This window comes from Pantherophis guttatus, chromosome 2 (assembly GCF_059756535.1).
Source record: "Pantherophis guttatus breed Tessera chromosome 2, ASM5975653v1, whole genome shotgun sequence".
Lineage (NCBI taxonomy): Eukaryota > Metazoa > Chordata > Lepidosauria > Squamata > Colubridae > Pantherophis > Pantherophis guttatus.
Window position 1 is genome coordinate 120352795 of NC_142064.1, and position 13342 is coordinate 120366136.

The following is a 13342-nucleotide window of genomic DNA, read 5'->3' on the forward strand; positions in this document are numbered from 1 at the left end:
TCATTCTTTCAGAAGGAGTATGTTCGGGGCTGAATGCTTGCAATGAGTTGAAGGGGTTATCCAGTTTTCTTCTGTTTCTTGGACCATCCCCTTTTTATCCTTTCTTTCTCCCATCTCTCTGTTTCCTCTTTTCTTTGGTACATATTTCTTTAACTAATGATCTGTATAACATTATGCTAAACCTGTTGTATTTCTTGCTCTAATTCCATTGAGGATCTGTATACTGCACGAGTCAAAGAGGGCTGTGAAAATATCTAACAGACTCCTCACATCCTGGACATAAATTGTTTCAACTTCTACCCTCAAAAAGACGCTATAGGGCACTGCACACCAAAACAACTAGACACAAGGACAGTTTTTCCCCCGAATGCCATCACTCTGCTTAACAACTAATTTCCACAACAGTCAAACTATTTACTAAGACTGTATTACTATTATTCTTCTCTTCCTTACTAGTACCTATCCCTTCCCACTTATTACTATAACCATGTTTTGTTTTGTTTTTTAATTTGATTTATATGCTGCCCTTCTCTGGAGACTCAGGGCGGCTTACAATGCGTTAAGCAATAGCCTTCATACTTTTGTATATTTATACAAAGTCACCTTACTGCCCCCACAAACTGGGTCCTCAATTTACCCACCTTAAAAAGGATGGAAGGCTGAGTCGACCTTGAGCCTGGGCAGAATTGAACTCGCAGTAATTGCAGGCAGCTGGATGTTAAATGCTGCCTTAGGAGGCATTAGCCTCCTACGCCACTCAGGTTCCTTGCTTGTATCTTTCAATTATATTGTTTTTATTTGTTTCCTAGTACGATTTGATAGCTTATTAGTAACCTTGACTATGACTAAATGATGTATCTTTTTATTCTTGACGAATGTATTTTATTCTCCTTATGCACACTCAGAGCATATACACCTAAGACAAATTCCTTGTGTGTCCAATCACACTTGGCCAATAAAGAATTCTATTCTATTCTAATCTGAAGGCTGTTGTCTAACTTGGCCCAGTAAACGGATGGTTCTCTGTTTCAGCTGGGGCCTAGGTAGCCAACATACAGCTCTTCAGAAATGGATGGACTGCAGTTGCCATCATGCTTCAGAACTGACTGACTGTGTGTTGGCTGGACGTAAGGAGAATTGGAGTTCACCAGCAAGAGGAATGCTGGGATTACACTAAGTATTCATTAGCCAGCTACCCTCCCTTTGTAATTTTATTCCAGATTTTTCATTTTGAGAGCAGGTCATACTGAGTGTTCCTGGAATGGAAACCCTGCCCCAGAGTCATCAGCAGAAAAAAAGATCTTGGCCTTTCTTGACCATTTTGCCTTCCTTTTCAAATCTTTATCCAGGCTCAGTACTGCAGTTCCCTGGAAGAGGAGGAGGCAAAGGAGTTGAAATTATTCTCACAGCAGCGTAAGCGAGAGAACCTTGGCCGAGGAACAGTCCGACTCTTTCCTGTCACCATAACTGGAGCCATCTGTGAACAGGTAGTGGTGGGGGGAGGGGGCTCATTTTGTATCTTTATCAATGTAAAGCAGTTTGAGAAGAATGGTTTTTTTAAAAAAAAATTCTTGGGAGAAATAATTTGACTCAAACTAGACTTCTGGCAGTAGGGTCTTGAAATTCTGTTTTAGGCCCAGCATCCGAAAAATAGCAAGTGATTGGGGGATGAGACAAGAGAGAGAGAAAAATGAAAAAAGAAAAGAGGCTGCCACTTCTCTCCAATACCTGGTTGCTTCCACCACATTTCCCAATATGCTAAGCCCCGGAGGAAAAGAGGTCAATTCCCCTTCTGAATTTTAGCCTCCTTCCTCACTTTCAGGTATTTAGATGTGTCCAGAGGCATATTCTCAAAACATAGACTTTTCTCCCAACATTTAATGTGATAAAGTTCAGATTAAAACCATAGTAAAAACCTTTATTGACTGATCATGGCTCCTTGAGCCTTTTATGTTGAAAGTGGCATTAACCTCAGAGTGGCTGATTAAATCAGAAACCAAACTTTCTGGCAGATTCCAGAACTCTTCTGTGCTTCCCATTCCCGGTGGTTCTCAGAGCAGTCTGTATTGGAAGGATTTCTGTTCATTGCCCACTTTTGCTATTGTTGGGGTTTCATTCATATGGGATTTTGTGAACAAATTGTCATGTCGTGCGAATCTTTACAATGGCTGCAGGAGTTGGCATTTAGGGCAGTGGCTAAAAGCATGTCTGAAGAGCATCCTAGTTCCCGCTGTAGTGTTGCCATTTGCCAGTTTGCTCCTGTTTCCTCCAGTTGAAGGAGAAAAGGAAGTGAAACCATCTTTCTGGTTCCTCAGTGGAATTCAAAGAAACTGCCTATTGCTGTAGGAAGGGTGACCAAAGGAAAGAGGACACTGTGCAGGTGCCTGTAGCAGCTGTTGGAACCATTAGCTGCTTCAGTTTCCTTGAAGGCTTTTGGTGCTTCAGAGTTTCATTCAGAGACTCCTGTATATCTTGAGGCAGTATCACTAATCCCCAAATACAAGTAGTGAGTCAAGGAAGCTGCTTCGGCCTCTTTTATTATAAACTAATAAAGTATAAACCAGCCTCTTTTATTATCAACTCTTAAGTAGCATGAAAAAGAATTGTGCTTATTAAAGGGAAAGATGTACAATACAATCCTTCCCTGTAAATTACAGTCTTTGAACCTTGGGGGCCTGTTCCTTTATTTCAGAAGTATCTATCTAGCAAAAGGCCTCCTGGACCTGATTACTCTGTTTTGCTTATTTGTGGAATCCAGAAATGTTGCCTGGCTTTGTGGGGCTAAAGCCTTGGTGATCCTCAGCTTAAGTTAATTCCTGGAATTTGGGATTTTTAGACCACTTCCCCAGTAGTCATCAATAGCATCCTCACAGTATTATCCAGCTGTTGAAGTGGTGCAAAGCTTTTCACCATTATTGTTTTTGCAGAAGAATAGTTGGATAACTCTAGAACAGGCCTGTCAAAGTGGCGGCCCATAGGCCGCATGCGTCACACGCTGGCCACGCCCACCCCGACTCCACAAAGGCAAAAAAAGTCATGATACATCACGATACGTCATGTGACATGATCAAGTATGATACCCATGCTGTAGAAGATACTCTAAGTCACTAATGGGGAACCAACCTTAAAAAGGCAGATTTCCCAGTCATATGCCTAAACCTTTGAGTATCAGATTTTATCTAGGTTCTTGTTCTAGGACTACCAGACCCTAAGGATCTTTGCAGCCCAGATGTTGTAGCCCTACTTACTCAGATGTGTTTAATTAGATGTGGTTTGGTTCTAGCTGTTAATCTCACAATGAGATAATTATGTTGATGATAATTCATTTTTATTTATTTATTTATAAAATTTATTGGCTACCCATCTTACCACAAGTGTAAGTTGAGACATTAGGTGTAGTTTCTGCCTTTGGTAGAATCAAATGGTAGGGAGTTTCCTGGACTTTAGTCTTCAGGTAGCGGGAGATTTGGGATATTTTAAACCATGATTTGTGTATAAAACATTCCAGCTTTTGTAAGTCCTAACGAAAGGTTAATAGGGAGAGCAGGGCTGGGAGAAGCCTCTGGCAAAGATCAAATACACCCTTAGATGAGCAACAGTTTCTGCTCTTTTAAAGTTTGCAGATTGCCACAGTGTGGTCTGATTTTGGCTTAGTGTGACATGCAAACCCACACTATAAGCATAAACCGGACACTTTTATTCTTGTTTCTTTTTTGCCTAGCAAAAGGTTTTTGCCTGCCTGTGAATTCTATAATCACAACATCCTTGAGTGCCTTCTCCATGCTTTCTGTTTGGTGCCTTTGAGTCAGTGTTGACTCCTGGTAACTGCTGGACAAATTCCTGCAGTTTTCTTGGCAAGATTTTGGAAGTGTTGCCTCAAACCATGAGTTGAGCAGCATATAATTTTAATAAATAATAAAATAAAAATAATAAATGGTTTGCCCTTGTCTGCTTCCTGGGCTTGGTAGAAAGTGACTGGTCCAAGGTCATCCAGAAAGCTTTGTGCCTAAGGCAGGACTAGCATTGTAAGCCGCCCTGAGTCTCCGGAGAAGGGCGGCGTATAAATCAAACTAATAAATAAATAAATAAATAAATAAACTCATAATTTCCCAGTTTCTAACTTGATATCTCAATCACTACACAAAAATGTCTTTCTACAGACTATGTCTTTGCAATATTCACGTAACTGAGTTAATATTTATGAAACTGAATTAATGATTAATAAAGTTCAAAAAATCTGCCTGTGGAAATGTATCTGCTGTTGGGCAAAAACTGTTTGGACATGAGATTTTATCATTAGCGGTGAGCAAGTTCACTTTTATTTTGAAGAAAAAGGCAGCCCCAGGCCATTAACCTGGAACAAATTCTGTGTTGAATAGAATATTTCTGTGTGGTCTTCAGAACAGAATGCTTCTTAGTGCAGGCAAACACTGTTATATCTGTTATTATAAGCATGCAAATTGTAGGCAGTAGCATGGGATGGATAGCTTTGATTCAATGGGTGTAGAAATCCAGCCATTGCTTTATTGTAATAAGAGAGCACCATCACCGCTTGCAGATTAAACACAGGACACTACAGGTTGGCAAAAATCTAAGGAAAACCCTAGAACTTGCCCTGTTATAAGGTGTTAGTAGTTTTTACTGAATGAATGATTTTAGAAAAATAAAAATCTACAAAAAATAAATACAAGAGTAAAGAGCTGCACTCTGAATTAATTTTTAGATCCTGATTTCAGACTGAAAGCAGTGTTTGGAAAAGTTTAAAAGCATGAAGCTAGGCCAGGCTTCAGTCTGTCAACTACTCTAGATTCAATCAATTAGAATAGAGCTGGAAGGGACCTTGGAGATCCTCTAGTCCAACTCCCTGATCAAGCAGGAGACCATACCACTTCAGACAAGTGGCTGTCCAGTCTCTTCTTAAAAACCTCCAGTGATGAAGCACTTACAATTTCTGAAGGCAAGCTGTTCCACTGGTTAATTGTTATCACTATTAGGAAGTTTCTCCTTAATTCCAAGTTGTTCTCTCTTTGATTACTTTCCATCCATTGTTTCTTGTCTTGCCTTCTGGTGCTCTGGAAAATAAGTTGATCCCCCCTCTTCTTTGTGGCACCCCTTAAATACTGGAATACTGCAATTATGTCACTCCTAGTCCTTCTTTTCTCTAGACTGGCCATATCCAATTCCTGCAACCGTTCTTCATATGTTTTTGTCTCCAGGTTGGCTCTGCCCTGTCTCTTTCACAGATTTTTTTTTTTTAAAGAATAGGGTTATTTCAAATATCAAGTCAGGATCTGAACATGGACTGCCAAGGCAGGGTGTGCCTGGCTGGAGAATTCTTGAAGGCCACACATCTTAAAGTTGTTAAGGTTGAAAAACATTGGTGGTAGCCAGAAAAAGAAATATACTGGTGGATCAAGTCTGCCCTCTAGTGTTTCATTGGCTTCCATTAGCATATATCTCTTAATGCAGTTAAAAGAAAGAAGCTGCCCATCTATTGTTTCTAAATGATTCCGTTTACCTTTCCTTAAATTCATCTGTGAAAATTTCAGAAATATATGTATATTTTAAACTGAATTCAAATTATACATCAGAGCAGCCACAGCAAGTCAGTTCGGAATATCCTTACTTGCCTTGTTAAATTAGGACTGTCAAATTTGGGAGATGACATTTTTCAGTCGTATTCTTTATTTTCTCTTTTGCTTATAAAATCTCAAAAGCTTCCAATGAGTTGAGAAGAGCTCCTGAGATAAAATGTTTTCAAATAGAGTGAAATGTCAGAGATCACCAGCATCTTTGCAATTCCCTTCAACCAGATTATTTTTTTTTCTCTTAGTATACTAATGTGGTTAGAGTGCTTGGAAAATACATCATCCACAGAGAGCAGCTGACTTAAGGCCAGAGAAAGCCTGGATGCCTGAAAAAAATGTGTGCCAGAAATATGGTCTCACTGTGGGAAAAAGCAAAAACTGAAATGCCTTCAATATTTATAAACTGGAAAGTGTAACATTCCTCACCTAAAGGAGTGCAGGAACTGAATCCATTGTGTTTGCTTTTTTAAAGTTTTTTACTTGTTCTTCTTTTCTTGGTAGTGTGGAAAACAGATTTGTGGAGGGGACATTGCTGTCTTTGCCAGTCGAGCTGGCCATGGTGCCTGCTGGCACCCCCAGTGCTTTGTTTGTACCACGTGTCGAGAGCTCCTTGTTGACCTGATCTACTTCTACCAGGAGGGCAAAATCTACTGTGGGCGCCACCATGCTGAGCGCCTCAAGCCACGATGTGAAGCTTGTGATGAGGTGAGAAGGTCCAGCCAGACTCTATGTAGAGCGTCTGGGAGCCTCTGGAAGGCTTCCCAGAATGGAAAATATGGAAGTTGGGCAGCTGGGATCATTTGTGTTAGTTGGAAATATACATGTGTGCTTTGAAGCTGTGTTTGTCACTCCTAGCGGCTTTCAGATATGTGGACATAAACTCTCAGAAACTTTCCATATGTCCTAAAGTTGCTGAGATTGAAAAACACTACTTTAAATTGAAACTGTCCAAATGTTACTTTGGCTTGGTTTCCACAAAACAGCAGTCTGTCTTTTTTTAGTCTGTCTGTGTTTGTTTAAAGGTGCAAATTCACCTCAAGTAATACACTTGTGTTGTGTTGTCCTGCTTTATTTTTACCCTCTAACCAAATTTCATTAGTATAACCAATCTATAGAAGTATCATGCAAGAAAAATTAAGAAGTCTCTCTTAGAGACTAAAAAGAACATCACTCTGGGTAATCTAGCCTTCCTCACTCCCAACTCCCTGCACTTTTCTGGCAATCATTCTTTTAGTGCCCCTTTCTTCTGGAACAAATGGTAATGTGAAGATCTAACTTTCATATGGCAAACCATATATTTGTCCCATTAGAACATAGCAAATTATCCACCTCACAAAATCAAAATACACTCCCAGCATAAAAATGTACAGCTATCCTCATCAATCCCTCTAAAAAACATAGACAAAATATACCTCATCCAGTTCAAATTAATTTATCATAAAATGCTAACAAATGCACAGGAAAAACTTAGAAACATACACTTGCAGCCCCCACCTCAGAGTATCTCAAAGACTATACCCACAAAAAGATTCCGTAAAACCACAGATTTCCCCACTGACTCATGGGTGAAGAATGGATAATTGAATAAAAAGGGCTCATAACACCTTTAGAAATGCCTTTTAGAATAAATGCCTTTAGAATAGAAGAATAGCATCTGAGTAAGTAGCAGAGTAGTGTGAGCTATATAAGCTATGGTTATTTTGATAGTCTCAGCAATAAACCATGGTTAAAACACATCTTGGCTTTAAAATATATGGATTCAACCTCTGAACCAAGCTTTGTTTTAAGAAGCAAATGCGGACTACTTGATGAAAGATGGACCAGTAATTTTCTCCTTTAATATAACTTGCTATCATGTATGGAAGAAACAACAGGTCCAAAACTAGTTTATTGTACAGGACATATTAGTCATTAATTATCAGAATGCTTTTGTTAGTTATTTCGGTTTTCATTTAGGGACAAGTTAGACATGATGTGTTTTTGTGAGGACCTAATGGAATGTAGGCCCCATTGATTCAGATACCTGCCCTTCTTGTATGTAGGTTAAGTAGGGGTAGGGAGCTGAATCCTTTTTGATTTTAGAGCCATCCACTATCATATTCAGACTCTTCAAACCTAGTTCTGATATTAAAACAACTGAACCAGGCTAGGAGAAAATCACAAAGCATAAGAGATCTTGGCAGGAACCAAGATGCTAAATATAAACCTCTCCCAGATCATACATAAACAGGGCAATCACACAAATTTATGTAGCAGTTCTATTAGAAAGCAGCTCTTTGCGTTTCCTAGTCTGCGCTTTCCTAGGAGGGAGAGGCAAACATTTCAGGTGAACTCATTCCAACATTTTGTGTGACCTCACCTCCAAGTACCTGGAAATGTTTCCTGAAAACTTGTGAGAACATTCAATCTTGCACACGAGCAAGATTTTGGCCATTTAATTTTAAAAATTTGGAAGTCCTTGATATTGTTTTTTGTACCTTTTGCCTTTTGAATTTCTATTCCTCTATCCTTTTATCCCCACTTCCAAATTTGCCGGACAGTTTGTGAAAAACAAATCAATGAGATGAGCATAGTTTTTAGAATTCTGTCATCTACGTAACACATTTATATAGCCATCCATCTCATGTGACTCTAGGCAGCTTACATTAAAAATAACAAATTATGGTTCCAAGGGTACTTGTGAAAGGCTGTGACATTTTTGCGGTGTGTTGAAGACGGGAACAAATTTTAGTGCTGCAGGAGTTTTCTCCTTATCTTTATTATTATTATTTTTTTCCTATGGTCTCCTCCTTGGACCCATCTCCCTGCTTTCCCTGAACAGATCATCTTTGCAGATGAGTGCACAGAAGCCGAAGGCCGTCACTGGCACATGCGCCATTTCTGCTGCTTTGAGTGTGAGGAGGCCTTGGGTGGGCAACGATACATCATGCGCCAACGTCGCCCCTATTGCTGCCGTTGTTATGAAAGCCTCTATGCAGAATATTGTGATGCATGCGGCGAGCACATTGGTAAGACAACCTGGTGTCTGGAGAATGGGAGGACTGGGTTCTACCTGCATTTCTTAAAAGTGTGGTCCTAGGACCCCTAAGACTCTCTCGAAGATTGGCAAACTCAAAATTATTTGCCAGCCTATGTCAAAAAATAATATATAAGTAGTCCTCAACTTGCAAGAGTTCATTTAGTGACTGTTTGACGTTCTAATGGCACTGGGGGAAAAAAATGACATGATCATTTTTCACACAACCATTGTAGCATCCTGTAGTCACATGATCAAAATTCAAACATTTGGTATAACTGACTCATATTTATGATGGTTGCAGCATCCCTGGGTCACATGACCACTTTATGCAAGCATAGTCAATGGGGAAGCCAGATTTACTTAACAACTCTGTTACTATCAGTAACTTTACCACTGCAGTGACTTGCATAGCAACTGCGGTGAGAAGTCATAAAATGGGGCTAAATTCACTTAACAATTGTCTCGCTTAGCAACAGAAATTTGGGACTTAATTCTGGTCGTAAGTCAAGGACAATCTGTAGTATTAAAATCCCATCAAACAACCATGAGAAGCAGTAGTGGTAGTAAATGCATCAATTTTAATTTCTAATATGTTTAATATTGATAAAGTTATCATATGGTGAGTTATACATTGGTGAGTTAACATACAAGTAAAAGCTCTTTTGGGGTCCTCCATAATTTTTAAAAGGGGTAAGGGGTCCAGAAGAAAAAAAATCAAGGAACACTGGGTTATTAGGCAAGATAAGGCTCCTTCAGTCTTCTGAAAGCCCACATTTTCTTCTTCAAGATGTTTGAATTCCCAGCCTTGAAGCCGTGATGTTATGAAGATACATTTATGATCAGTACCGAAAGTAAAAACATTGGTTACCTCCAGAATCCCATATTCCACCAAGTTGTAAGATAATGTTATGTGAACTATTCTGGTTTTTATGGCATACATCGTGGTTCAATGCAGTATGAGAAACCAGGAAATAATGACTTCTTTAACAAATCATGGTTAATCAATCCACATTATAGCATGTTATGTAAAGCTCAGATGTTTATTGCTCATTTATATCACCTGGAGATTCCACAATATGGAGGGTTTTCTACAAGTCTTGCTTACTGCCATCCAGAAATTCAGTCATGGATGTGATGTAATATGAATGAACACATGCAAAACTAGCATGGGCCAGGGATTTTATTTGGGCATTAGTTATTCAGTTTTCAGACAGGTGATTTAGGATTCATTTTATTTTTGTTTGCAAGGTTAATAGACAGGCCTGAATCCAAGTAGGAGGACATGGAGGGGAGATATTCTTCCATCACTGACTTTCTAACAAGAGTGTAAAGATATCTGATTGCTGTTTCCTAAATGAATCTAAGTTCCCAGTGTTGGCTTTGGCAGTGCTTTAAATGAGGCAAGATAAAGCTTTTTCCAGAACATGGCTTCAGTGCCAGGCCTCCAGGCTTTTGACTAGAGAATGCTTTTTACCATTTAAAAAGAGCAGCTGCTTCATCCTCTTTGCAAAATCTAGATACAGGAGGATATGTCCCCAAAGCATTTTGTAGGTGGGATAGATCACCTTTGTTGGCAAGAGCAGATGACTTTCCAGCTTTTGTGGGTTTTAAACAAAGTGCTTAAACCCATCCAATGGTTTGGCCTTATTCCTTCCCTGCAGGTATTGACCAGGGTCAGATGACCTACGAAGGCCAGCACTGGCATGCCACAGATGCCTGTTTCAGCTGCTCCCGTTGCCAGCAACCCCTGCTGGGGAAGCCTTTCCTGCCCAAGCAGGGTCAGATCTTCTGCTCCCGGGCCTGCAGCCTCGGCGAAGACCCCAACGGCTCGGATTCCTGTGACTCTGCCTTGCAAAGCACCCGTCCTCAGGATGTTCGGAGGACCAGCTGGCAGCAGCGCCGAGTTCAGTCCCAGGGCACATCACCCTCCTCCATCACCCGCTCCGTTTCCTTTGCGGGGCAGACGGTACCGTCAGACTCCACCCCAAGGATCCGAAGGAGCTGGAGTGGGGTGCCTGGGGATGAGGACGAGGAGGTGCCCACGGAAATGGAAGAGCTCTCCGATCCAGACAGTAATGGTTCCGGTTACAGCCAGAGTTGTGAGGAGCCAGTGGAGCGGGCTTCCCGGGGAACGTCGACTTGCCTGCCTCCAGCCACTGACCAGGAGGAACCAGGAACAGGTGAGGTAGAGCTAAGTGGAACAAGAATGCTGCGGAAGTGCAGGGCTTGTAGGGGAAGGCGCCTGGCTTTGAGACTTAGCCCATTCCACACTAATCATCTTGTTTCTCCTCAGGGACCGAGCTCCAGCCACGTTTCCAGCGCACCTCCCCTTTGCGCCACTCTATGCCGGAGCTAGGGATGCCCTCTTCCAAAACCTCCGACTGGAGCAGCAGTTCCACTTCCAAAATTCAAGCCTCTGCCCGGCCACGGCTCAGCGAGGGCAGGGAGCCTGGGACTTTTGCTCGGGGAGGAATACCCCGAGTTAGCTTCCGGGAACCGTTAATCTCAGGAGAGCCCAGCACCCCTGAGCAAGCCTCCTTGGAGACCCCGATGGCGCAGAAGGGGGGAGCCATCCGGGGACACCCTCGCTCCACTTCAGATAACTCGCTCAACCTGGGGAGTCAAGACTGGAGGCCAAGGAAAGGTAGGGGGGAAAGGAGGGGAGCCAACCTCTCCTATTCAGCTTCAGAGAGTGCTTTTCCTGCCTGGCACCGGCGCTACCCACCCCGGGGATGGGACTTCAGCTCTTCCGAGTCTTCCGATTCATCCTCAGAGGAAGAAGGCTACTTTCTAGGGGAGCCTATACCCCTGCCGCCCCATTTGCGTGGTGGATCCAATTCCCCAGAGGTCACGCCGCCCAGTGAATCAGCTCGCAAACGGCAGCGCCGAAGATTGCGGGTGGTCCGGGACAAGAACTGTGTGGTGGCCTGAGCTGTCCTGGCTTTTGCTATTGCAGTCCAGCTGTAGTCGGGCTTCGGGGCTTGTCTGAATGGTGAAATGTCGATCATTCTGTCTGGGGGCCTCTGCAGCCAAAGGCCATTGTTTCTTCCTCCTTGACCCGTGCCTATTAACCAAGGATTCTCCTCGGAAAGTGACCTCTATCATCATGACCGCTGTTTCTGTTGAAACCTTTCCTCAGGGAGATTTGAGTTGTTTTTCCCCACGCTGACCTCTGATCTTTAGACGTGACCCGTGTGTGAAGAATCTGGAAGTGTCTCTCTCTGTGGTGCTCTTTGAACTGTGGTAGTTTATTTTCCATGGTGGCCTTTTGACCTCTCAACTGTGACCTCCTGAACGCAGCTTTAACTTTTGTCTTCTGGAAAGTTCAAATCCTGTAAACCTCTGCCCCGTGAGCGAGCGTCAAGCAGCAGCAATTTACCCGGGAACCCTTGCACTTCTGTTTTGACCTTTTTACTGTGACTTTTGAATATTTGCACCATTCCTGGGAAATCCTTTTGGCCCTTGATCCTTCGAGTTGCTATTACTAATATAAGTCTCTAGCAAGGTAGCAGTTTCATGCTTTTGGGATTCTCTTCCTTTGGTAGCAAGGTGTTTGGTGGTAATGTGTGTGTGATTGTGTGTGTACACCTCTGAGTGAAGCTGATCTGTCCTCCAGCTTTCCACGCTAGAAGTGGAACATGGGCAGAAGATGTCTTCTATGGGGTAAACCCCTCAATGTATCTTCCTAATCAAACTGGACCTGTGATTTCACCTCACCACCCCCCTATGTCTAGTCTCTCTGCACTGTGTGCATTTCTAAAGTTTGCAGTTTTTTTAAAAAATTGATTTTTTTTTCTAATTAAGATTTTTAATTTAAATGAAATTGAAATAAACTTCATGAAAAAAACATTTTTTGCATTGCATTGGATCATTACAGTGTGTTAAATATTAATAAGCAAAGTAGAAAAGATAACCTAAGGAACAAAGGGACATGGGTGTTACAATGCAGTGGGCAAAGGGGAGTGATTTTCTCATTACCGCAGCCTCTAGTGGAAGTGGACAAAATGGCACCCTCCAAATATTTTGGGTGATAACGATTATGGAACCTATTGTCTGGAAATCAATAGGGTACCTTGTTGATTATCCCTGGTTTACATAGTAGGGACTGGCAATATTTTGGCAACCAAGACTGCATCGGAAATTTTTTAAAATGGATTTTTTTTTTTTAACTTGGTACACCTAATTTAGGGCATATACCGTAGGTTTCATTGGTTTCAGATGTCAACACAACAGAAAAATAAACCCACTTTCAGCTGTCATGATTAGATTGGGTTTGGGGAGGTTGGCCAAAAAGGGAATTTGGGGACCAAAGGTTGCACATGTAGAAACACAACATAGTATTATAGCAATAGCACTTAGATTTATGTACTGCTTCATAGTGCTTTTACAACCCTCTCTAAGAGGTTTACAGTCAGCATATTGCCCCCAACAATCTGGGTCCTCATTTTATTGACCTCGGGAGGATGGAAGGCTGAGTTAACCCTGAATATTATGTTCATCTTCATGTCCTATCTTAGACAAGAGCTGGATATAGTTGTTCATTGTAACTTAAGCAAAAACAAACAACTCTGGTTACTAAGCTCTAATCCATCACTGAAAAAAATATATATATGCTATGAGTTATCCTCTCCCTAAAAAACTATAATTTGCTACTCAGAAGTAAAACATTTTGGATTTGACTCTTCTACCAAGTGTGCCAAATATACCCTTGGTGAAAAACAGCAGCTGCTTTTGG

General features: G+C 41.6%; 1 protein-coding gene across 2 annotated transcripts in view; it reads left to right on the top strand.

Annotated features, from left to right (window-relative positions):
• APEX2 (apurinic/apyrimidinic endodeoxyribonuclease 2) overlaps positions 1-13233 on the top strand; it is a 62785-nt gene extending 49552 nt beyond the window's left edge. For both annotated transcript variants that reach the window (XM_087888687.1, XM_034434089.3), the window contains 5 exons: positions 1350-1487; positions 6090-6293; positions 8410-8596; positions 10269-10787; positions 10901-13233. In XM_087888687.1, coding sequence (XP_087744813.1) covers positions 1350-1487; positions 6090-6293; positions 8410-8596; positions 10269-10787; positions 10901-11538 — 1686 coding nt within the window. In that variant the 3' untranslated portion in view covers positions 11539-13233. The remainder of the gene's footprint in view (positions 1-1349; positions 1488-6089; positions 6294-8409; positions 8597-10268; positions 10788-10900) is intronic.
• Positions 13234-13342: the final 109 nt, after the last annotated feature.